This window comes from Chenopodium quinoa, unplaced genomic scaffold, assembly GCF_001683475.1.
Source record: "Chenopodium quinoa cultivar QQ74 unplaced genomic scaffold, ASM168347v1, whole genome shotgun sequence".
NCBI classification, from domain to species: domain Eukaryota; kingdom Viridiplantae; phylum Streptophyta; class Magnoliopsida; order Caryophyllales; family Amaranthaceae; genus Chenopodium; species Chenopodium quinoa.
The window spans coordinates 3428618-3455000 of NW_018742244.1; the positions used below are offsets into that span (position 1 = coordinate 3428618).

The following is a 26383-nucleotide window of genomic DNA, read 5'->3' on the forward strand; positions in this document are numbered from 1 at the left end:
TACCGGGTCTTAAAATTTGGCATTGGAATTGGAACACTTCAACCGGGTCCTAAACTTTAGGAATTTAAATTAGAACCGCCGGGTACCGAGTCTGGTTTCGGGTACCCACTTATGTACATAATTATTAAATTTTAATACTTTTTTTGATCCATTTTCATTTTTAGTGTTTAATACTTATATTTATATATGCATGATTGCATGAAGCAATTTTATTTAGGTTAGATATTAATAATATGTTTTTATTTATTTATTTATTTATTTTTATTTTACTAGCTAGATACATTTAACATATTTTTTTTAAGGAAAAAGTGTATTTAGTTTAATATATATTGGATAACCAGGTACCCAATCGGTTCCTGGTCCAAAAAATTGGGAATTGAAATTGGAACCGGTTGCAACCCAAATTTATTACCCGGAATTGCAACCAATTCTATATCCGGACTCGCCAGTTCCTAACCGATTTCAGTTCCAATTCCGGGTAGCCGGAATTTTTGCTTGCCCTAAGTGATACAATAATACTGATCAAATGCTCATAAAATAGAATTTTTTGTTCACCCTAAGTGATACAATAGTGATACAATAAACGTGGATATTAGCCTTCAATTTTGGAATTTTTTGTTTTTTTTTTTCGCCTGGATATAAAACTTGCCGAAATATTTACCATGGTCCCTAATATCCACCGGGAGTCCAATTGGGTGGGTAGAATAATCCAATTTGGATTTAAACGACCAATTTCCCGGTTTACAACTTGCACCAATTTCATTAACTCAAGCCTACCACGAACATTTAAACAACAAATAATGATCATACTTCCTCCGTTCTTTTTTTATTGCACTATGAGGGATTTCACGTTTGTCAATGCATTTTTTTAGCTATTAATATCTTCAATTATACTTTTGTAAAAATTATAAAAAAATTGATATTTGAAAAGAAGATTTCGAGACGAATCTAATGAGATCCCACATGACTATATTTTTCCGAATAGATAAATCACAAATGATGGTCGAAGAAGATTAAGTGAATAGTGTAAAAGTCCTAATGGTGCAATAAAATAAAAACGGAGGAAGTATATGTTTCCAAACGACATTATATGACCCTGAGATATATCTACTAGAATTTCAAAACTTTTCGACACAAGATCCCGAAACCTCAAAAATTTCTCAAAAAGTCCGGTTATTAACTTATAATTTTGGTATTTTTTGACTTTTTTTGTCCGGAAATAAAAATTTCCAAAATGTTTAACATGGTCCATAAGTCCAATTGGCTGGGTGGAACCATCCAATTTGCCTTTAAACGACCAATTTACCGGTTTACAACTTGCATCGATTTCATTAACTCAAGCTTACCATGAACATTTATGACAACATATAATGTTCATATATGGTTCCAAATGGCATTATATGACTATGAGATGTATCCCCTAAAATCTCAAGCCTTTTCGACACCGTGCCTCGAAACCTCCAAAATTTCTCTAAAACCGTGGATATTAGCCTTCAATTTTGGAATTTTTTGACTTTTTTTTTGCCCGTAAATAAAAATTTCCGAAATGTTTACCATGGTCCCTAATACTCCCCAGGAGTCCAATTGGGTGGGTGGAACCATTCAATTTGCCTTTGAACGTCCAATTTACCGATTTCATTAATTCAAGCCTACCACAAACATTTATGACAACATATAATGATCATATATGGTTCCAAATTTCATTATATGACCCCATGATGTATCTTCTAAAATCTAAATCCTTTTCGACACCTGGCTCTGAAACCTCACAAATTTCTCAAAAAGCATGGATATTAGCCTTCAATTTTGGAATTTTTTGACTTTTTTTCGCATGGAAATAAAAATTGCCGAAATGTTTACCATGATCTCTAATACCCTTTGAGAGTCAAATTAGGTGGGTGGAACCATCCAATTTTCCTTTAAACGATCAATTTACCAGTTTACAACTTGCACCGATTTCATTAACTCAAGCCTATCACGAACATTTATCACAACAAATTATGATCATATATGGTTCCAAATTAAACGACATTATATGACCATGAGATGTATTCCCTAGAATTTCAAGACTCTTAGACACCGAGCCTGAATACTCCAAAGTTCATAATACGCCTTCAATTTTTGAATTTTTTGACTTTTTTTGCCCGGAAATAAAAATTGCAAAAATGTTTATTATAGTCCATAATACCTTCCCAGAGTCCAATTGGGTAGGTGGAACCATTCCATTTTCCTTTAAACGACCAATTTACGGATTTACAACTTGCACTGATTTCATTAATTCAAGACTACAACGAACATTTATGACAACATATAATGATCATATATGGTTTCAAATGACATTATATGACCCCGAGATGTATTTCCTATAAATTCAATACTCTTTGACATAGGGCCCCAAAACCTCCAAAATTTCGCAAAATGTGTGGATATTAGACCTTAATTTTGGAATTTTTTGACTTTTATTCGTCTGGAAAAAATAATTGCCGCAATGTTTAAACTGGTCTCTAATACCCTTTGGAAGTACACCTGGCTGGTGGAACCATCCAATTTTCCATTTAACACCCGATTTACCAGTTTACAACTTGCACCTATTTCATTTACTCAACCCTACCACGTACATTTATGACAACAAATAATGATCATAAATGGTTCCAAACGACATTATAGAACCCCGAAATGTATTCCTTAAAATTTCAAGACTTTTCGAAACCGGACCCCCTCCAAAATCTCTCAAAAAGCTTGGATATTCGACTTCAATTTTGGAATTTTTTAACCTTTTTACGCCCGGAAATAAAAATTGCCGAAATGTTTACCATGGTCAGTAATACACTTTGGGAGTCCAATTGGGTGGGTGGAACCATTTAATTTGCCTTTAAACAACCAATTTACCAATTTACAACTTGCACCGATTTCATTAGATCAAGCCTACCACAATAATTTATGATAACATATAATGATCATATATGGTTCCAAACGACATTATATGACCTCGACACATATATTCCCTAAAATCTCAAGGTTTTTCGACACCGTACCCAACCTCAAAAATTTCTCAAAAAGCATGAATTTAAGCATTCAATTTTGGAATTTTTTGATTTTCTTTCCCCCGGAAATAAAAATTTCCGAAATTTTTACCATGATCCCTAATATCCTTTGGGAGTCCCATTGGGAGGTGGGACCATCCAATTTGCCTTTAAACGACCAATTTACCGGTTTACAACTTGCACTGATTTCATTATATCAAGCCTGCCACAAACATTTATGACAACAAATAATGATCATATATGGTTCCAAACATCATTATATGACCCCTAGATATATCCCCTAAAATTTCAAGACTTTTCGACACCGGGCCCCGAAACCTCCAAAATTTCTCAAGAACCGTGGATATTAGCCTTTAATTTTGGAATTTTTTGACTTTTTTTTTTGTCCGAAAATAAAAATTGCCGAAATGTTTTTCATGGTCCCTAATACCCTCCGGGAGTCCAATTGGGTTAGTTGAACCGTCCAATTAAACTTTAAACGACCAATTTAATTACCGGATTACAACTTGCACGGATGTCATTAACTCAAGCCTACTACGAATATTTGTGACAACATATAATGATCATATATGGTTCCAAACGGCATTAAATGATCCTGAGATTTATCCCCTAGAATTTCAAGACTTTTCGACACCGGGGCCCGCATCCTCCAAAATTTCTCAAAAAGCGTGGATATTAGCCATCAATTTTTAAATTTTTTGTCTTTTATTCGCCCGGAAATAAAAATTGCCGAAATATTTACCATGGTCCCTAATATTGTTTGGGTGTTCCATTGGGTGGGTGGAAAATCCAATTTGCCCTTAAACAACCAATTTAATTACCGATTTACAACTTGCACGGATGTCATTAACTCAAGCCTATTACGAACATTTATGACAACATATAATGATCATATATGGTTTTAAATGGCATTAAATGATCCCAAGACGTATCTCCTAAAATTTCAAGATTTTCGACATCGGGCCCCGAATCCTCCAAAATTTCTCAAAAAACGTGGATATTTACCATGGTCCCTAATATTGTCCGGGAGTCCCATTGGATGGGTGGAACCATCCAATTTAACTTTAAACGACCAATTTACCGGTTTACAACTTGTACTGATTTCATTAACTCAAGCTTACCACGAACATTTATGACAACAAATAATGATCATATATGGTTCCAAACAACATTATATGACCCCGAGATGTATCCCCTAAATTTCAAGACTTTTCGACACCGGGACTCGAAACCTCCAAAATTTCTTAAAAAGTGTGGATATTTAGCCTTCAATTTTGGAATTTTTTGACTTTTTTTTTTCCCGAAAATAAAAATTGCCGAAATATTTTTCATGGTCCCTAATACTCTTCGGGATTCTTATTGGGTTGGTTGAACCAACCAATTTGCTTTTAAATGACCAATTTAATTACCGGTTTACAACTTGCACGAATGTCATTAACTTAAGCTTACTACGAAAATTTATGACAACATATAATGATCATATATGGTACCAAACGACATTATATGACCCCGAGATGTATCCCCTAAAATAATAATACTTTTCTACACCGGGACCCGAAACCTCCAAAATTTCTCAAAAAGCGTAGATATTAGCCTTCAATTTTGAAATTTTTTGATTTTTTTTTCGCCCGAAAATAAAAATTGCCGAAATGTTTACAATTGTTTTTAATACCCTCTGGGAGTCCAATTAGGTGGGTGGAACTATCCAATTTGTCTTTAAACGACCGAATTACCAGTTTACAACTTGCACCGATTTTATTAATTCAAGTCTACCACGAACATTTATGACAACAAATAATGATCATATATGATTCCAAACGACATTATATGACCCCGAGATGTATCCCATAGAATTTCAAGACTTTTCGACACCGGGCCCCGAAACCTCCAAAATTTCTCAAAAAGCGTGGATATTAGCCTTTAATTTTGGAATTTTTTGACTTTTTTTCGCTTGGAAATAAAAATTTCCGTAATGTTTACCATGGTCCCTAATGTCCTCCGGGAGTCCAATTGGGTGTGTGGAACCATTCAATTTGCTTTTAAACGGGCAATTTACCGATTTACAACTTGCACCGATTTACCGGTTTACAATGGCCAATTTAATTAACTTGCATCGAATTTTAGTTGAACTGAAACTGACCCAAATTCGTTTTAAACCGTCAAAACACGAGTTTAACCCGACTTGTTACAAACCTGACCTGAATTCAACCCGACTCGTTCTTAACCTGACCCGAATTTAACCCAACCTGTTACAAACCCGACCCGAAATCAACCCGACTTGTTATTGACCTAACCCAAATTCAATCCAATTTGGTATTGACCCGACCCAAATTATACCATACCTATTACTTAACTAACTCAAAAATTCAATCCGATCTATTACTAACACGACTTGTTATTGACCTGACATAAATTCAACCCAAATTGTTTCTGACCCGATTTCAAATCACCTTAAATGCAATTTAGACCACCTTATTATTGTTGATAAATTCATTTTGTCTTGGGAGACCAAGTCGGTCCAGGCCAGCAAAAGAAAAGAGCATCATCCTCAAATTTAAGAGTTAAATATAGTATATATCTGTTGTATGGTCAAAGGAGATAATTATCTTCCTAAATTATAGACTATAGTTTCCTAGTGTATTGCCATATATATATTATAGTCAAAGGAAATAATTAGCTTGATAAAAATGATAATTATCTATTTATAATTAGTTGAACCCGTATATGACCTGACTTGGAAATGACCCAACCTGATTGTAACCTGCAAATTATTGACTTGAACATAACTCGACTTGAATCCGAGAATGACCCGACTTGGAAATGATCTAACCTGATTATAACCCGCATATTATTGACTTGAATCAAACCCGACTTTAACCCAAGAATGACCCGACCTAATTATAACCCGCAAATTATTGACTTGAACCGATCCCGACTCAAACCCGAGAATGATCCGATCTGATTCTAACTCGCAAATTATTGACTTGAACCGAACCTGACTCAAACATGAGAATTAACCCGTTTTAACTCGTGAAATCCCGGATTAAACCCGACCTATTGTTCAACCGACTCGAATGTAGCCCGAATTGTTATTAACCCGACCTAAACTTGATCCAAACCCGATAAGAAGTATGACCTGACGTGATCCGACTCAAGCATGACCCAATCCAAATTCGACCTACATAGGTTATGGAATTAATCTTAATTTACCCGATCCGAATTGAACCGACCCACTATTACCCGACCCAAACCCAACCCTTTTTCCCAAATTGACAGCTCTACTCGTAAATTATTAATTTTCCGGTTGTCGTACTCCAAAAATTATTACAGTTAGGCAATAATATTGAAAGAAGGGGATTAAGGAATCATGAGTCAATAATGACTATTATGTTTCAAACATATAATACTCATTTTACATAGTCAATGGAAGTTTAAATAAAGTCGTTCTGTATATAGTTTCCGAAAGTAGATTTTAATAAATATTGATAATATGAAATTATAAATAGGCAAAATTGGTATAAATCACTTTTTTTGTCCAACTTTTTTGAAAAAAACCACCTTTTATGTTTTTTTATTTACTAAATCACCTTTTAAGTACCATAATTCTTGATTGCATTACCCCTATTTTAAATTTTGACAAAAAAATTAACTGAGACGTCAAAGGGGCCCACAACTTGTGTCTTTCGCTCCTAAATTATGTATTTTTTTCACCCAAAAACATTTGACCCTCCCCTCTATATAAATGCATGACTAAATTGAGTAAATCTTTAAAAAAACCAAACGTAATTTTGCTACAAAAATTAAATTGTAGTATTTGTTTATTCTCAAACCCTAAATTGAGGTTATTGAAGTGATGGTTGAGATGGAAGGGAAGGTTTTGCTATGGTTGATGATTTGGAAGTGGATGGTTGAGATACAATCTGTTAGATTTGAAATAGGGGTGGTGTAATAAAAAATTTAGGTACTTAAAAGGTGGTTTAATAAATAAAAAAGCATAAAAGGTGTTTTTTTCAAAAAAAGTTGGACAAAAAAGGTGGCTTATACCAATTTTACCTTATAAATATTTTTAAAAAGTGTATTATAATGAATAATGCAAAGAAACAAATGAGTAAATGAAAAGAAAACTATTGAAATCCATTGTAATCCCATTTATTTAATTTTATAACATTTATTCATGTTTATAACACTTATAAACATTTATTCATGTTAGCTATAAATCCATTAATTAGCCATTGAACAATCTGCTTGTGCAAAGAGTAACTGGCCAACATGATTATCATATAAAATCCGTTGGTTCATCTGCTGGTACGCTCCCAAGTATGTAACACTATTATGTTCTTCTTGTGTACTTTCGAGATACATCAAACAAACCATGGCATTTCCGCTACTGGCTTGGCTGATGACAAAGCTCGCAGGTGGTGGTATAACCAAGTCCGCATTATTAGCAAAATGATACGTAATAATTGGAACCTTAATGTCAATCGGATCCGCAATACGTTCGTAACAAAGCCTAAGTCCCAATTCCGGCTGATCCATCTTCCTCACATTGTGATTGCTTGTTTCAATGACGTTCGAAACAGCATCTAAAAACTTTCCGTAAGCTTCCGAGACAATGTACGAGGTTGCGGCCCCCGAGTCTATGATACACCCTCCTCTACCATCTGCGATTAGTTGGAACATTGAGGGATCAACATCTAGTCGTTGAGGGCCTACAGTGATCCCTTCGAGGGTTAAGTAGTACGTTGAACGGTCTTGGAAGCGTTGTAACGGTGTCGATTTCATTCCTGATGGTTCAACCACGTCGGTTCCAAATCGAAGGAACATGGGTGAACCACCAGCTGCTTTGGCTGACGGCAATTGTAAGCAGTATGAGAATCGCCCCTTTGACACTGCATCAGCTCGGTTCCAGAAACTAAAATCGCCGTAACCCATGCCCATAAGTCCGCTGATTTTGTTATCATCTTTAGCTCCTGCACAAAAATATATATTCAACATTTCAAGTCGATTTATTCAATTTCGCCTGAAATTATTTTATCTAAATTGATTTTATTTTATTAAAATATATCGTGTACTAATTAGTTTATTTGAAATTTTAAATCTTATTTCTGTAATAACTACTATCTCCGTTAAATGTTATATTTAACTCTGGAATATTTTATAACTCACCAATAATACCCAAAAATTGCATATAATAATTAATGAAGGTAGTATTCATTCTAAACTAATTTTGTGTGAAATATAAATATATTAAAATAAAATGAAATAAGGACACAAAGTTATGGATTGATAGGCTAATAATTGAGTGAATTAATTGTGCAAATCTTCTTAAAAAAACATGACACAACATGACCGAACAAATATAAAATCGACTACGTATTACTCGTACCTTCTTTAAAATTTTGCATGTTAATGCCACAACCGAAAAAAGGCGTTAAATACAGCTACATATTGGTCGTAGTCAGATTGGAAGGTTAAAGTTTCCAAGGCAGCAATAGCTAATTCGGATGAATCGTCGCTATAAACTCGTTCCAATTTACAACCATCACTTTGGCATTGTGCACTAGAAGGGCAATGTTCACAAGGAAGTGGTTTGTAAGATTGTGATTGACTAGCTGGAAATAAGGGATCTGCTTGATGAAAGCAATTTTGGCCGCAACCTTCGCATTGTGTCCATGTAAGATCACTGCCCGTATCTAAGCCTAGGTAATAAGTTTTGTACCTTGGATCTTGATTAAATGTACCAATACCAACTTGCACATAATATAATAGATCCACGAGACCTAAAGAAGGTCGTACGATCCAATCATTTATGTGACGCGACTTCAAAGAGGTAGTATTTGTATTGGTACCATGTAACCTTGTTAGGGATTTAACTCTAGAATTCGACAAACGAATATACTCTTCCCATATCTTGTTTTCAGTAAGGTTGTTGGTGCGATGTATAGGTGATTCAGGAGAGTATCGATGAATCATTTTAAGACTAAAACCAATATGGTTTTTAGTAGCATGACTACTTTGAAGGAAGTTATCGACTGTAAAGAAAAGGAGTGACACGAAAAAAAGCTGTAACACGGGATTAGCCATAGACAATAAAAAGGTCTTTGAAAATTGGGAATCCCTCAGTTTTTTTTTTCCAGAGAGTTTACTTAGCTTGACTCTTAATTTTTTTTTTTGACAGGTTGACTCTATAAATATTCACTTAATTATTCATCTGTACATTAATAATTTTCTCACCAATAATGCTGGTCAAAGATAACGGTTTTATTTATGGAATGTAATATGATTAATGATATCAAAATGATAAGTTACTTATATATGTAAATATCTTTGATATACTACCTAAACAAAGTTTTAATTAAAATTAAAATGGAGATTTTATCGACTATATATATTTTTGAGCCCATGAGAAAACCCACATGTGAGTGGTGTGTTGTCTCACATTAATTGAGTGTATAAGTGAGAGTTTGCATTGGGATGTGCATCCCTCATTGAAGAAAGAAGATAATTGTGTCCGTTTTATAAGGCTAAGGGGCTACTCTCCTTATTGCCATATGGTTTTGAGGTGCAACCTCCTTGGTCATATATAGTGGACAATCATGACGGTGTGGCCCAAAAGTGTTTATGATGGTATCAGAGCCAAGTTGGGTTATGTTGTGATCTGGGCACATTAGTTGACTTGTATAAGTGAGAGTTTGTATTGAAATGTGTATCCCACATTAAAGAAAGAAGATAAATTGTGTCAACTTTGTAAGGCTAAGAGGCTACTCCCCTTATTGCCATATGTATAGATAAATCATAACTAATGACCAATTTAAGAATCGATCTCAGAATAATCACTAAGGAGGACATTATATTAAAGTGAAAATTTTAAGGTACATCAGCCTGTACCTTGCATGCTACAGACAAAAAGCGTGGAAAGAACAAGAACCTGTTTTATAAAGAACATACTGCTGCTTTTTAAAGAACATATAGCAGTTTTGTAAAGAACATCTAATTTTATGTTTTTTTATATACATAAAGAACATCTGTAATATTAATAAAGAACATGAAGATTTTATGTAATAAACATTATTTATATATATCTACCATAGTTTTATTAAAAAATTTAATGAACCTCTCAATAAGCAATGAACATTATATCACAAATAAAAGTTCATTACACTGACATATGTTCTTTTCACTCTTTTTTGGTGCAAATATGTTCCTTTTACTTTAGGTATATGTTCTTTAAATTATAATAGTATGTTCTTTTCCCTACAGTTTTATGTTCTTTACATTTGTATAATATGTTCTTTTTGCGAAACGGTGGTACGCTGCAAGGTACTTACGCCTGTAGGAACCACACATTGATATTAAAGCAAACTGAAAACTCAAACAATTAATGCTATTATTTATATATAAGAAGATAGCTAAGCTAGTATCAATGAACGACCCTTGTTGCAATCCTCTTAATGTTATTATTACGGCTAAGAATATAGCTAGCTAGTATCAACGACCCTTGTTGCAATCCTCATTTGCAACGAGTAGTTGTCCATTTGGAATATCATATGTTATCCGATGACCAACTTGTTGTGTAGATCCTAATACGGTCATACCATCACCGTCTTCCATACTATTTTCGAAAATCTTCAAGCAAACTAGGACTTGACCATCATGTTTGGTGTAAATTTCAAATGTTACATCAGAATTCATCACGAAAATCGCGTTATTTGCAAACTTCCAAGTAATCCAAGGAAGATTAAGGGTTGTAGGCTCACGTACACGCCTGTAACAAAGGCCGAACCCTTCATACCTTGCTGAAGCATCATCTAATCTCTCTAAATTTGAGTTTCTAGATTCAATAGATGATGCCACCTCTTTTTCTAAGGCTTGGTACGCCGAAGTAGTAACAAGGCTTATGGATGTGCCTGTGTCGATGATGGTTCCTCCTTTTCCGTCTGGTGTGATTTGAAACGCGTTAGGAGGAATTTCAAGGTCCTTTTTGTTTACCTGAATACCGCGAAGATCTAAGTAGTAATAAGGTTTGTTCTGATGTTGAAACATTGGGGTGGCACTAGGCTTTCCGGGTTGTATACAATCATCTCCAAATCGAAGTAACATTGGTGGTAAATCTTGATATTCTTTCTTTTGTAAGCAATATTGGAATTTTCCATTAACCACAGTTTTTTTTTGTTCATGGAAGCTACGTGCGCCATAACTCATTCCGAATATTCCACTTATTTTGTTGTTTGGATCATCATCTGCATTACAAGTTTACAACACAAACAAAGGGTACCTCATGTTATTTATTGTATATCAAATGAAATAAAGATATATGCATGAATAATGAAATTTTAGAATTTGGGCCCAATATAAATGAGGCCCTGTGTTTTGTATAGCCCAATAACGGCTCTTGAAAAGATATTTATACCAGCAATAACAAGAGTCAACTCTCAACAAAAGCTATATTTTCAACAAGGATGTAACTTTCAAAATTGTGTTTAAAAAAAAAAAATTTAAAAAACCAAATTGTATTTGATATTCAAAATTGACAATTGTTAATGACGAAAGACACCAAGTACTTTTCAATAACAAAATTGATGGAAAAAAAAAATCTTTAGTGATTGAGAAGTGATGTAAAAGATTGATTGGTTACTCTTTTTTTTGTACAATATTGTTAAATTGTTCTAATTTATATTTTCATTCTATAAAGATTTTATAATTTATATATGCTAATACGAAATTAAAGATATTAACGGTGTACATTACAAGCCATATAAAATGTGAATGGAAAGATAAATGAAGAACAAATTGAAGTAATATCATACCTTGATGAAAACCTTGCATGTTGAGACCGCAACCAAAAAGAATAAAATCCACTAGTCGAGGAGTCGTTGGAGTCTCGAAGGTAAAAGATTCATGAGCCAAAACCGATTCGACTTTGGCGCCATCTCCATAGTTGGTTTCCAACTTGCAAATATTGTTCTCACACTTTGCGCCTGAAGGACACTCGGTGTGGCAAGGAACTTCCTTATAAGTAATAGATTTACTTGCGGGATATAACGGGTCTACTTGTCGAAAGCAATTGTTACCGCAACCTTCACATTGTGTCCATATGAGATCACTCGCGGTATCAAACCCTAGATGAACTGTTTTATGAGATGGAATTGGATCGAATATGCCCATTCCCAATTCTACCGCGTAGATAAAAGAACCTAATCTTATTGGTGGTCGTATTGTTGGATCATCATTCTTGGTTTTGTTGTTTTTACCTAAGTTTGCAAGTGATTTGATTCTGAGCTTGGACATTTTGATGAATTCCCTTCTTCTCGTTGCATCCATTTGTGCAAGGTTTGGTCCATTTCCATGAACTAATCTAAGGCTAAAACCTTTGTGACTTTGGGTGGTAGCATTATTATCAATAGCATGGATGATTTTGGGTGCTAGAGAAAGAAGGATAATAATAACAATTGGTGAAAAATAGACTAATTTATTTGGATTAGCCATTGAAGCTAGTTGTTGAAAGAAAATGAATCAGTGAAAACAAGTGGTATTTTATATACTAGTATATTGAGTGAAATTTGCATACTACAATTTGAATATGATATACTTGTATTTTATAGCACATGTACATTTATGATTATTTAATGTTACAATCATCTTTGATTTTTATTTCTTACTGATTTAGGATGGATGAGTGTTATTAAATTTGGAGATATATTTGTTTTAGACCCCCTTATTTTGATTTGATTGTTTTTGTGAGTCATATTATCATATATAAGCGCATGTGATCCTATCCAAGTTTCTCCCCCTTTGGCCAACCCACAAGATGCCATGGTCTTATATATTTGTGATTTGTATTAAATGAATTTATTACTCATTAGTTCAATGTCAAATTACATACAAAATACCATTATATATTTTACCTTACCATGTGAAATTTACTTTCCATGGATGCATACCTGAAAATTCTATAGTAGTCACCTGACTACCATCAATAATCAATAACTATATACTAAAAGACACACCAGCAATGACACGTGTCATCTCCTGGTGTGTCCTTAGTATTATTTTTTTTTTGTAAAAAAATTTAATTATAATATAAATCTTATACAAAAATAATTTCTTATATAATTTAACAAAGATAATTACTTTGAATAAAAAATATTTGATATAAAAAAGATTTAATATATTTTTTCACTCAAACATTTATGACTATTATAGATAATATTAACATAATTTGCGACATATTTTAATGTACTTCAAGGAAGTATGCATATTTTTTTCAATAAAAATAGTTGTTCATTTATTGATTAGAATTCTCATCAAAGTAGTGTGTATATTTATTATTTGTTTTTTATATTTTAAAATTTTTTGTAAAATAACCAATTAAATTTAAAATTGATAGGGGTATTATTTTTTAAAAATTACCGTGCGTGGCACGGTACCTAAACTAGTTATACTTAATTTTCATTGACCAATTTTTAATTTATTTTTTATTTGTCAAATTTATTAAAAATAATTTTTCATTTTTAGAAACTTATTTTTAATTTAGAAATTTGTTTTTTGAATTTTTTATAAGTTTGACAAACAAAAATAAATAAAAAATCAATCAATGAAAATGAAGTATAGTGATAGTCAGATTAAGGATGTCTACTATTATACCATTATCATATGAATCTCCCCTATTTCCAGGTGTGATTTTTATACTCCATCAAAATATACAAGGTTAAAATAAAATAAAAAAAATATCAGATTTTGGAAAATAGAGAATTTGTAGGAATAAATAATTTTTATTTAATTATGCAAGCTAAATAACTATTACACATCAATTATCACCATAACAAGGCGCTGGATTGAAGTATAGTAGAGCATTATCAACATCATATACAATCCGATGACTCTTCTGTTGTTGTGCTCCCAAAACCGTCAAACGGGTATCTACATTTTCCGAACTATCAAGCATTGTGAAGCAATATATGTAATTACCAGTAACTTTTGATATTCTAGAAATAAAGGTTGTTTCATCTGAAAGAACGAAGGCGGTGGCATTAGCAAAATGGAATATGATTGTAGGAAAATAAACAATATCTGGTTCCGTCGAAATTTGTTCGTAACAAATTTTAAGACCCAAAAAAGTCTCGGACTCATTTAATCTTCGAACATTAGAATTTGCGCTTTCGATGTAGTGTATCACCGCAGATGCCATTATACTGTAGGGTTCCGAGGCCATGGTAGAGAACATCGGCACTGGGTCTATTATACACCCGCCTGTAATATCTTTCTCATTGAAAGCGAAAACCTTGGGATCGATATCTAGTAACGTAGAATCGACGGTGATGCCTTGGAGGTCCAAGTAGTATCTAGGGAGACTTGGGTACAATTTTATTGTTGTTTTTTGTAGTCCGTCTACTAGTTGCATCGCATCGTCGCCGAATCGGAGGTACAAAGTAGAATCACCAAATGGTAAGCAGTAAGAGAACACTCCTTTGAAGTATGCTCTGACTTGATTCAGGAAACTAAATTCGCCGTTACCCATTCCCAATTTTCCATTTATCCTGTTATTTTTTATACTACCTGCGTGAGATTGAAAACAATTATTCTTCAATTACGATAGAATGAAATAATCAAGTGAAAGAGTATACACTGCACCCTAGTAGAATTATTCTCAAAAAAAATTAAATTAAAATGAGGGGGACTACAATAACCATATAAATTACCCACAAATTAAAACCAAGAATTTTAAAAATATGAGTATATTGAATATTTGCAATGTGAAAAATGAGAAATTGGATTTTTTTTTTTCTATGATGCAATTTTTACACTTCGTATAACCTTATAGAATGTAATTGTTACGATATTAATAACTACATACTAAAAGACACAACAACAATGATACAACATAAAGCAATAGTGATTATAAAAAATTAAAAACTATAATGGTATTTTAAAAGAAATATGACACAACATGAAGCCATAGTTTAATAATGGTTATTAATTATTATAATGATATTAAAAAACTATAAATTAAACTTTAAATATATTAAATTAAAAATAATGATATTAAAACTATAATAATATTTTTTTTTGAAGAATGCTATTAAAACTAAATAAAATTTAAATTATAATGAAATTAAAATTAAATAATATTAAAATTTAAATTATAATGATAATTTAACCATGGTTCTTAAAAATTAAAAATTAAAAATTAAAAATTAAAAATTAAAAATTAAAAATTAAAAATTAAAAATTAAAAATTAAAAATTAAAAATTAAAAATTAAAAATTAAAAATTAAAAATTAAAAATTAAAAATTAAAAATTAAAAATTAAAAATTAAAAATTAAAAATTAAAAATTAAAAATTAAAAATTAAAAATTAAAAATTAAAAATTAAAAATTAAAAATTAAAAATTAAAAATTAAAAATTAAAAATTAAAAATTAAAAATTAAAAATTAAAAATTAAAAATTAAAAATTACCGAAAGCTAACCAAGTTTAAAAGAAAGATGATACGACATGAAGCCATAGTGATTATCGAGTAGTTCATCTTACCTTGGTTGAAATTTTGCATGTTAATTCCACAGCCAAACGTGACATTCTGCAATTGTACTATTAGGCTGTTTGGGCTGCTACCTTGAAAAAGAGTGGAGAATGTTTCAGAGGCAAGAATGGCTATTAAAGATGAACCATCCCCATAAGTACGATTCCATGTACAAGCACCATCACTTTGGCAACGTGCACCATATGCATAAGGGCATTGATTGCAAGTATATGGTTTATAGGTTCTAGATTGACTAGCAGGATATGGGGCATCTGTTTGATGAAAGCAATTTTGGCCACAACCTTCGCATTGCATCCATGTAAGATCATTTCCGGTATCCAATTCGAAGTTATAAGTCTTGTAACTTGGAAAATGTTCAAAACTACCAATCCCAAGTTGCACATAGTAATATAGACCAAAACCATGTATTGTAGGTAGAATGAACTCATCAGTACTATAACTCGATTTGGTTGATGAGCTAATATTTTTTGTTCCATAGAGTGCTCCTAGTGAGTTAAATCTGCTAATTGAACTTTGAACGTATTCCTTAATTTTATCTTCTTCTGTAAGGTTGGCACGAAATGTAGGTGATTCAGGAGAGTATCGATGAATCATTTTAAGGCTAAAACCATTATGTTTTTTATGAGCATAACTATTTTCAAAGATAATAAAGAAAAGGAGAGCTGGTAAAAAAATATTTAATGGTAAACTAACCATGGCTAAAATTTGGAGAATGTTTTGCTTAGGAGGTGTATGAGCCTATCCTTAAAGATACAGAGTATAAGAAGAATGATGATTATCTTGAATATTGTGACTGAATTTGTAGAATACAGCATGAAGAATATTTCAAGATCTAGAATAATCAAAGTGTGCATCCCCCTTTTCTCTGATATCAACCCTTTCATAAGTCAACTTTACAAAATCTAGAATTACCTTCTACAACGTATATCTACAAGGACATTATCTTATACGAAGTATCTCTTTTGATATAGTCTAGTAATTTTGGAGATTGTCCTACTTTATCAAATGATACACAAAATTTATTTATCAAATGACATTTTCATGATAAAATAATTTCAGTTAAGCAAAATAATGTGAAGAGAACATGGCCTACTTCGTTCGTACGTTATTATTTAGTTTACCCGTATTCTTTTTTAGACAAAATTATAAATTCTCTCAATTAACACGTTTCTTTTTCTATTAGCAAAGTTTTGTTATGTACAATTTCACTTTTACTGTTACTAACCCCATATAACGCCACCCGATTTTGAGTGGGTAGGATCATTAAAATCATTTTTCTTCTTAATCAATCACACCTCGCGATTTAATGTAATTGGCGTGTCAAATTGTCAATACGTCGTCAAATGAATAAGGATACGGCTGATAATTAGGTAATTTTTAAACAAAAAAAAAGGATAAAAAAACAAGATCAAACATTGTATCCCATGATTTCAAAAGGTTGACTCATTTTCTTAATAGAAAATAGATCATTCAAAACCTTTATAATCAACTATATTATCTTAAATTTGTATTAAGTCACAACCTCTAAATAAATTATCACTACTACTAGGCTAAGGGTGTTCATTATTGAAACCGGACGGGATCGGTCCGGGTAAAACCGGATATTTTCAGTCCGGCCCAAAATCCAGTTCAAGTAAAGTTTTTTTTTTTTTTTAAATAAATAATTTTAAATTAAATGGCAGCATCTATACACTACTTACGGACTGTTTTATTTGCAAAGTGAATGACAAAATACATACAATTGGCTAACAAAGAGGAAACACATTGAAGCAAACACAAACAATGAATTACTATTCTTATTATTAATCATAAAAAGTTAACTAGAAGTAGTATAAACTAACGACCCAAATTGCAATTCTCATCTGCAACGAGTAGTTGTCCATTAGGAAGATCATATGTTATACGATGACCCACTTGGTGGAGTGATCCTAATAGGGTCACACCACCAATTTCCTCCGGAGATTCCAAAAATAACAAGCAAACGAAATCTTCACCCTCAAGTGTGTAAATTTCATATAATACATCAGGATTAATAAGGAAATTTACATCATTTGGAAACAACAAAGTAATCCAAGGAAGATCAAAGGCCGTAGATGCACCACTAACTCGCTTGTAACAAAGATGATCATCAGGATCATAAGGATCTAACCTCACAACACCCGAGTTTCTAGATTCGATGTAAGCAGCTACCTCGGCTACCAAGACATGGTAGGCCTCTGGGGTTATATAGGTTTCGTCCGTGCCTGAGTCAATCACGGTTCCTCCGTTTCCATTTTGGGAGATTTGAAAAACATTAGGAGGAATCGCAAGAATTGTTTGGGCAACCCTAATGCCGCGGAGATCTATGTAGTAGATAGGTCTGTTCTGAAATCGAAACATTGGGATCGATCGAGGCGGTCCAGTGGGTTGTATACAATCATCTCCAAATCGAAGGAACATTGGTGGTAAAGCTTGAGCTACTTTCTTTTGTAAGCAATATTGAAATTTTCCGTGAACCAACTCTTGTCTTTGTTGTTCTTGGAAGCTAAGTTCGCCATAATTCATTCCGAACATTCCACTTATTCTATTGTTTTTATCTCCTTCTGCAACACAATACAAATTATAGGGTATCCTAATAAGTTATTTGATTATGGTATTTTTTGTTCAAGGTTCTAACATTTTATTATGTGCGACATTGTTAAGATCATTGTAATGTTTATTTTCAAAATATTAACTTTTTATAAATTATGCTAATACGAAATTAGAGATATTACTTGTACAATTGATCTTACATGTCACATGAAAAAAAAAAAAAAACAGAGGAAGTAATAAATACCTTCAGCGGTAAAACCTTGCATGTTGAAACCGCAACCGAATAAAACATCATTCAAAACTAGAGGAGTAGTTGCAGTCTGGAAGGTAAACGATTCATAAGACAAAACCACTTGAACTACGGCACCATCTCCATACTCTCTGGTCAGCCGGCAAGTATCGTCCACACATGTTGCGCCGGGAGGACAGTTATGGCAAGGGAGTTGCCTATAAGTATAAGATTCAGTTGCAGGATAAACAGGATATACTTGTTTAAAACATTTATCACAACCTTTACATTGAGTCCATATGAGATCACTTCCGGTATCGAACCCGAGATAAACTGTTTTATGAGATGAAGATGGATCAAATGTGCCTATTCCCAACTCTACCGCGTACATAGTAGTATCTATTACCATTTGCGGTCGTATTATTGGGTCATTTTTAGTTTTGTTTTTTTCACCTATTCGGGCAAGTGATTTTAGTCTAAGCTTGGACATTTGAATGTATTTCATTCTTGTTGTTGCATTCATTTCCATAAAGTTTGGTCGATCTCGATGAACTAGTCTAAGACTAAATCCCTTGCGATTTTGGGTGGTAGTGTTATTATGAGTAGCATGGATGATTTGAGAAAGACTAGCTAGAGAAAGAAGGATAATAATAATTTGTGAAAAATAGGATGATTTATTTGTATTAGCCATTGGTGAAGGGCTTGTTATTAGTTGTGAAAAATAATATGTGAAAAATGGGCTAATTTATACTATTTGACATGTTTAAAGCTTGTATAAGTTCATTTGAAAGAGAATGTGAAATAGGAACGTTTTTAGTCATTTAGGCCATATTTGGTTGATAATGATTCCAAATGGTCCAAAAAACAAGTAACTTGCTTCTTTTGTAATGCTTTGCTTAGGCACTTATATATATACCTATATTTGAGATGTTTAAAGCTTGTACAAATTCATTTGAAAGATCAAAAAATGTGAAAAATAGGAACGTTTTTTAGCCATTTAGGTCATATTTGGTTTATTTTGGTTTTAAATGGTCCTAAACACAAGTAAGTTGCTTTCTTTTGTAATTTCTTTGCTTAGGCAATTATAGCTACCTATATATGACATGTTTAAAACTTGTAGAAGTTCAATTGATAGAGAATGTTAAAAATGAGAACACTTTTAGCCATTTATGCCATATCTGGTTGATTATGGTTCCAAATGGTCCTAAAAACAAGTAACTTGCTATTTTTTGTAAACTATTTGCTTAGGCACTTATAGCTACCTAAATTTGACATGTTTAAAGATTGTACGAGTTCATTTGAAAGAGAATGTGAAAGACATGAACGTTTTTAGCCATTTAGGCCATATTTGATTGATTTTGGTTTCTAATGGTCCTAAAAACAAGTAACTTGCTTCTTTTTTTTTTCTTTTTTTTTTGTTTTTGTAAATTCTTTGCAAATTGGAACGTTTTTAACCATTTAGGCCAAATTTGGTTGATTTTGGTTCCAAATGGTCCTGATTGTATGGTAATCATCCTTAAAATGGTTTCTAATTACACTAATTTTTTATTGTCGATTTTGATTTATTTTTTAATGTCAAAATTAATTATACATAATTTATCTAATTTTAAAAAATCTAAGGCCCTATAATTATGAGGACCCAATTGTTTTCAGAGCCTGAGCTAATAAAAATAAAATTATTCCATATATTCTCCACTAATTCTTTCTCATGCTTCAAAGAAAACAACATTTCCTATGAAGTATAATTTCTAGATCTTTTACATAACTTCACTAGTGTGCCCGAGCAATGTATCATATTTTACTTTGAATATCAATAAATATTGTTTGAGTTATAAAATATATAATACTACGTATATAATTTTTAAGAAAAAGTGAACAATAATAACTAATACAAAGTATTTAGTACATTATAAATGAATATGTATGTTTTTTTTGGGTGCAAAAGAGGGGCTAGGCCCCAAAGAACAAAACTAAAACAATTACGAAGGAACAAAATTTGGCCAAGCCACCCCTACAAAGTTTTCAAGTAAAATACGCTCTAAAGCTAAAGGGGGGAATTGAATTAACTCAATATTATATTGTTGTTCTGCAAAACACCTTGATTCGCTAGCCAGTCAACTGCTCTATTTGTTTCTCGGTAAATATGATGAATTTTCACATGCTTATTAATCCAATTTTTTTTTTATCTTGTGTTCAAACTTTGTCATTAACATTTCAAAGCGTTTTGTGTGAGACCGGACTCACGTGAGACCGGGCTCAACAATAAAAGGCCAACAAAAAGGTACGGGCTGACTAAACCCGATTGCGAGGCCCGCGACACCAACTCCGCATTAGTACCGTGTCTACCTCCATTTTCATGGCTTGTTCTTCGCTGTTGTTGATACTCAGAAGAAGGAGGTTAAGCTTCGAAGACCAGCTTCCAAGTCTAGATCGAGAGACTACCGATTCTTTAATACTCTGACCTTTCTCTCTCCTACACCAAAAATGAAGTTATAGGAGAGAGAAAATTGGATCAAAAATCTGGTATCACTTGAAACCAGAACGACAATGGCGGAAAATTTAATAAACAAAGTAACAGTTGCCTTGTTACTAACTTTATTGTTTAATTTTTATTTATTTATTAATTTAAGCATTTATGATTAATCTTATCTTAATTATTACTAAAACAGGATAGGAATTAAACTTCCAACAGTAGAAGGAAGATTTGAGCATTTAACGGTTGAAGCAGATTGTTGTGTCAGTACAAGAGCTCTTCCAACACTACCTAATACTGCTCGTTTAGTTTGATTGGTATTACATTGGCTGAAAGGAAAAAGCTCACTATCCTTAAAGATATTTCGGGCATTGTTATACCTGACCAATTATACCTATTATCAAACATTATAAGTATAATACCTGACCAAATATACCTATTATCAAACAAAATAAATCTAATACCTGACCAAATATACCTATTATCAAACAAAATAAATATAATATCTGATCAATATAATCTATTACCAAGCAAAATAAATCTAATACCTGACCAATATAACCTATTACCAAACAAAATAAATCTAATACCTGACCAATATATACTATTACCAAACAAAATAAATCTAATACCTGACCAATATATCCTAATACCGAACAAAATAAATCTAATACTTGACCATTATACCTATTATCAAACAAAATAAATCTAATACCTAACCAATATATTCTATTACCAAATAAAATAAATCTAATACCTGACCAATATATCCTATTATCAAACAAAATGAATTTAATACCTGGCCAATATATCCTATTACCAAACAAAATAAATCTAATACCTGACGAATATAATCTATTATCAAACAAAATAAATATAATACCTGACTAATATAACTTATTATCAAACAAAATAAATCTAATACTCCGTACTCGAAAAATATTAAAAAACCGAGGGAGTATCAAATATTCAACAAACATGTTACTCCGATATACTCTAAAAAGCTTGGTCAGATAATGAAATTTTACTGCACATAATGCAATTCAAGTTGTATGAATGCTTTTTAATGGACTATTCTTGTAAAATGCAGCTATATGTATAGGATGACTCAGATAGAGTATATTCCGCTTCATATTACCATATTTACTAATAAAGCAGCCAAGCTTCTATTTGGGAACATCAGTGCTGAAAATTAGTACAAGTCATACAAGTTCTTGACGAAGAATTGAAATTTGAGAAAGTCGCCGCCATTGTTGAGAGTCCTTTCATGGTTGAAGGTTTGCAGAAGAAAGCAATAGAGATGAAGAAGAATAAGAATTGAAGAAGAATATAAAATCGGGCCGCGCGCGGGCCTTATAATAGAACGGACTCACGTGAGTCCGTTCTACACAATATTTTTCCTTAACATTTTTATTGCCATTGAAACATGCTTATAATATAATGGATAATGTATTATGTGACATTTTTTAAATACATGTGAAGCGTGCCATATTTTGTATTAGGAAGACTTAGAAATATATGAAGTCTAAATATAAAAATCTCTTGAGAAAGAATTATTATTCTTATTGTTATAATTTGTAAATACTAATTATGAAAATATCTTAGTATAAACTAACTAACGACCTTTGTTGCAATCCTCATTTGCAACGAGTAGTTGTCCATTTGGAATATCATATGTTATCCGATGACCAACCTGGTGGTGAGATCCTAATATGGTCATAGAATCGTCTATAATGGTCAAGCAAACTAGTACATCGCCACTATGTTTGGTGTAAATATTAAACACTACGTCAGGGTTCGTTAGGAAAATTGCATTATTTGCGAACACCCAAGCTAAGTAACCCAAGGAAGACTAAAGGTTGTAGGCTCACGTACACGCTTGTAACAAAGCCCGAACCCTTCGTAACGAGCTGCAGAATTACTTAGTCTCTCCAAATTTGAGTTTTTAGCTTCGATTTGTGCTGCCAACTCGGTTACTAACACACGGAACGCCTTTGTGGCTAGAAAAGTTACGGTTGAGCCTGTATCGATGAGGAATCCTCCGGTTCCATCGGGCTTGATATCGAACACATCAGGAGGAAGTTCGAGGTTCTTCTGGTTCACCTGGATGCCACGGGCTTCTAAGTAGTAGAAATCACTGTTTTCGTGTCGAAACATTGGGATGGAACTAGGCGTTCCGGGTTGTATACAATCATCTCCAAATCGAAGGTACATTGGTGGCAATTCTTGAGCTTCTTTCTTTTGGAGGCAATATTGGAATTTTCCTTTAACCAAATCAGTTTTTTGTGCTTGGAAGCTATATTTGCCATAACTCATTCCGAACATTCCACTTATTCTATTGTTTTCTTCGTCACCTGCATTAGAACACAAGTTAAAGGGTATAAGAGTCACAATGACATATGATGTAAACGGAATTTGATCCTAAGTCTTGATCGAGTATCATCTTTCAAGACTTTAACCAACTATGCTTGAAAATTTTATAATAGTATGTTGGTAAATGACTACCATTAGCTAAACTAAACGACATAATATTCTAATTTCTAAAATTGATTTTTAAACTCTAAAATCATTATAATATCTAAAAAACCCATTATAATTTCAAAATATAATAAAGAAATTTTCAGAAATTAAAAAAAAATGATTTTTGATTAATTTTTGCATTTAAAAAACCAAAAATAAACATGACATGTAAAATTTCAGCTAACTACAACACGCCATTTATTTTAATGTATGATAATCGTTTTCATATGAACGTAGTGAAATCATACATTAGCTAGTTGTTCATCCATACAAAAGATCGCGTGGAATGCAATTAAAATAAATCTAACATATTTATAAATAATAAGACATTTTTTGGAAGCATTGATAATCAAGCCATAGAAGCAAGGGCTTATTTGAACCAATTGTATTTTATTTTAGAAAATCCAATCGGCATGTAAGCAAAATTAACAAATGAGATTTGAGAGTTAATTTTTAAATATAAAAACAAGCAACAAATAGTTATTTTAAAACTTTTTTTTTTGTGCATATAAGATAATCCTAGGAATGACAAAACATATTTAAATGAATTTATTTTTAATAAAAACTACCAGGTAATTAACAATAACAAATAAGCTTGCATCATAAATTATACTCCGTATTTAAAAAAAAATTAAAACTTAGACTTTTAATTTGAATAGGATATAGCAATTTAATTAAATTATTGTATTATTTTTTAGTCTGAAACTGTTGGAACAACAAGTGTGTAGTGTGTGAATTTTGTGAAAAAACTCAAAGTCCCTCATTGGTGGGAAATGAGAGTTTTACTCTCTTTATAATATAGAGAGTGGGCTAAAGGGGTGTGGCCCTTGGGCTACCCACATTTTGTGGAGAGGGAGGACCTATATGGTAAACCATATATCACACACACGCGCGCCGAACCGAACCGAGCCGGGTCGGGTTTGGGTTTGGGTTATTAAACAAACTTAATTTTTGTTACCGGTTTGATTAATATTCAGTTACAAAACGTTTTACTGTTTTGGTTTAAATTTTTCCGTTACATTGCTTGATTCTCGTTGCTGTTTTACTGCTAAATGTTGCACCGTTACACTAATTTAATGCCTTCATTCTTGCTTAACGAATACACTAATTGCAGTAAACGTTGCTAATCTTTTTCCCGTTTTCATGCTTAAGCTGTTACGTATCTTTACCTATAAAAGGACGGTTCCACCTTTGTTTTTAAATACACGAAAAAAAAAACAGAAAACCACTTTGCAAAATATATTTTCTCTTCCTCTCAAAACAGTCGAGCAGTTTCTTTCTGATTTTCTGGTGTTCCGTTGTCCGGTGGTTCGGTGCAAAACCGCCGGTATTTTATACTTGTGAAAGACTGTTTTATCCTGGGGGCATCCGGTTTGGTACGAGCTGCTTGCACAAGTTTGAGGCAGTGCCGCGAATGTTCTACAGAGAGCGACATAGTCCGCGACTCAGTCTTATTCTCGGTAACATTGTTCTTACTATTTTATTTGTGCAATTCCGTTTATAACAAAAACTATTGAATAGTAAAAAGAATCAAATAATTATATAAAAAAAAAACCTTAAACCGTGCATCACATGGACTCATCTAATAATAAATAAATAAATAAATAAATACGAGAGCAAACCATACCTTCATGAAAATTTTCCATATCAATTCCACAACCAAAAAGAACACCCTCAATAGTAAGAGGAGTGTCGGTTGTAGTGGCGAAGGTAAGAGATTCACGAGCTAAAATCGCGACGACTTTGGCCCCATCTCCATACAACACTTTCACCCGGCAAGTTTTGCCCACACATTCTTCTTCAGGACACTCGGAGCAAGCGAGTTCACTATAAGTATAAGATTGAGTTGCAGGATAATTCGGGTCGACTTGATGAAAACATTCATCACAACCTTCACATTGAGTCCATATGAGATCACTTCCGGTATCGAACCCTAGATAAACTGTTTTATGAGATGATGAAGGATCAAATGTACCCAATTCCAATTCAACCATGTACGTAAAAGTGTCTAATCTTATTGGTGGTCGTATTATTTCATCTTGGACTAATGTTTTGTTGTTTTTATTTATTCGTGATTTGATTCTGAGCTTCGACAATTCGATGTATTCCCTCCTTCTCGTTGCATCCATTTCTGTAAGTTTTGGTCCGTTTCCATGAACTAATCTAAGGCTAAAACCTTTGTGATTTTTGGTGGTGGCATTGTTATCAATAGCATGAATGATTTGTTAATAATAATTATTAGTGAAAAATAGGCTAATTTTTTTGTATTAGACATTGAAGCTAGTTGTTGAAGGAAAATGTATCAGTGCAAACAAGTGGTGTTTTATATTGATTGAAATTTGCATATAGTACTGCTTAACTATGGTATATTTAAACATCATGATTATTTAATATTATAATTATTATTCTGGTCAAAAAAATATATATTATAATTATTATTACCATATTATGTAAATTTTTTTTTTTTAATTTATTTGGTGAAATAATCTTCTATGATCTTATATTTCCTTTTTAGGTGGGAGTTTTTTTTTTTTTTAATTTTTTTAATTTTTACTTTTTTTTTTTACAACTAAGACTCTGATCTTTTGAGTAGTTGTGGTATAAACTGCTTTGTTAAAATCTGCTTTACTTTGCTGGGTCTTGCATTGCTTCAATATTGAAATTTTTAGAACTTTCTACGCCCGGAAAAAAATTGCCGAGATATTTACCATGGTCCCTAATACCCTCAGCGAATCCAATTAGGTGGGTGAAACCATCCAATTTGCCTTAAAATGGTCAATTTACCCGTTCACAACTTGCACCGATTTCGTGAACTCAAACCTACCACGGACATTTACGACAACATTTAATGGTCATATATGGTTCCAAACGGCATTATATGACCCTGAGATGTATCCCCTAGAGCCTCAAAACTTTTCGCCACCGGGTCCCGTAACCTCCGAAATTCCTTAAAAAGCGTGGATAATAGCCTTTAATTTTGGAATTTTTTGACCTTTTTTCGCTCGA

The 26383-nt window shown here is 32.6% G+C and overlaps 6 protein-coding genes across 6 annotated transcripts; all 6 read right to left on the reverse strand.

Moving 5' to 3' along the window:
• Positions 1–7265: 7265 nt before the first annotated feature.
• On the reverse strand, positions 7266–7982 carry LOC110737472 (aspartic proteinase nepenthesin-1-like). The gene has a single exon (XM_021917835.1). It carries the CDS (start codon positions 7980–7982, stop codon positions 7266–7268), a length of 717 nt encoding a protein of 238 aa, XP_021773527.1.
• A 468-nt stretch (positions 7983–8450) lies between these two features.
• On the reverse strand, positions 8451–9017 carry LOC110737480 (protein ASPARTIC PROTEASE IN GUARD CELL 2-like). The gene has a single exon (XM_021917841.1). It carries the CDS (start codon positions 9015–9017, stop codon positions 8451–8453), a length of 567 nt encoding a protein of 188 aa, XP_021773533.1.
• Positions 9018–10532: 1515 nt separating this feature from the next.
• LOC110737488 (aspartic proteinase nepenthesin-2-like) lies at positions 10533–12365 on the reverse strand. Its single transcript, XM_021917847.1, has 2 exons — positions 11852–12365; positions 10533–11284 (listed from the first exon to the last, which is right to left on the reverse strand). The coding sequence occupies exons 1-2, from the start codon at positions 12363–12365 to the stop codon at positions 10533–10535; spliced, it is 1266 nt and encodes a 421-aa protein (XP_021773539.1).
• A 1486-nt stretch (positions 12366–13851) lies between these two features.
• Positions 13852–16178, reverse strand: LOC110737498 (aspartic proteinase nepenthesin-1-like). The gene is made up of 2 exons (XM_021917855.1): positions 15575–16178; positions 13852–14600 (listed from the first exon to the last, which is right to left on the reverse strand). The coding sequence occupies exons 1-2, from the start codon at positions 16176–16178 to the stop codon at positions 13852–13854; spliced, it is 1353 nt and encodes a 450-aa protein (XP_021773547.1).
• A 973-nt stretch (positions 16179–17151) lies between these two features.
• LOC110737508 (aspartic proteinase nepenthesin-2-like) lies at positions 17152–18793 on the reverse strand. The gene is made up of 2 exons (XM_021917864.1): positions 18400–18793; positions 17152–18166 (listed from the first exon to the last, which is right to left on the reverse strand). Exons 1-2 carry the CDS (start codon positions 18791–18793, stop codon positions 17421–17423), a joined length of 1140 nt encoding a protein of 379 aa, XP_021773556.1. The 3' UTR covers positions 17152–17420.
• A 2251-nt stretch (positions 18794–21044) lies between these two features.
• Positions 21045–25371, reverse strand: LOC110737516 (aspartic proteinase nepenthesin-2-like). The gene is made up of 6 exons (XM_021917869.1): positions 25005–25371; positions 22700–23211; positions 21657–21670; positions 21490–21544; positions 21322–21335; positions 21045–21237 (listed from the first exon to the last, which is right to left on the reverse strand). Exons 1-6 carry the CDS (start codon positions 25369–25371, stop codon positions 21045–21047), a joined length of 1155 nt encoding a protein of 384 aa, XP_021773561.1.
• Between the last annotated feature and the right edge of the window lie 1012 nt (positions 25372–26383).

Bases quoted from the DNA above. Each gene is read 5' to 3' on its own strand.
- LOC110737488 (XM_021917847.1), bottom strand. From the start codon at position 12,365: ATGGATGCAACGAGAAGAAGGGAATTCATCAAAATGTCCAAGCTCAGA. The intron at 11,285-11,851 runs GTATGATATTAC...CTTGTAATGCAG, and splicing joins CATGCAAGGTTTTCATCAAG to ATGATGATCCAAACAACAAA.
- LOC110737472 (XM_021917835.1), bottom strand. From the start codon at position 7,982: ATGGGCATGGGTTACGGCGATTTTAGTTTCTGGAACCGAGCTGATGCA.
- LOC110737516 (XM_021917869.1), bottom strand. From the start codon at position 25,371: ATGGTTGAATTGGAATTGGGTACATTTGATCCTTCATCATCTCATAAA. The intron at 23,212-25,004 runs GTATGGTTTGCT...GTTCTAATGCAG, and splicing joins TATGGAAAATTTTCATGAAG to GTGACGAAGAAAACAATAGA.
- LOC110737498 (XM_021917855.1), bottom strand. From the start codon at position 16,178: ATGATTCATCGATACTCTCCTGAATCACCTACATTTCGTGCCAACCTT. The intron at 14,601-15,574 runs GTAAGATGAACT...AATCTCACGCAG, and splicing joins CATGCAAAATTTCAACCAAG to GTAGTATAAAAAATAACAGG.
- LOC110737480 (XM_021917841.1), bottom strand. From the start codon at position 9,017: ATGATTCATCGATACTCTCCTGAATCACCTATACATCGCACCAACAAC.
- LOC110737508 (XM_021917864.1), bottom strand. From the start codon at position 18,793: ATGGTAATAGATACTACTATGTACGCGGTAGAGTTGGGAATAGGCACA. The intron at 18,167-18,399 runs GTATTTATTACT...ATTGTGTTGCAG, and splicing joins GCAAGGTTTTACCGCTGAAG to AAGGAGATAAAAACAATAGA.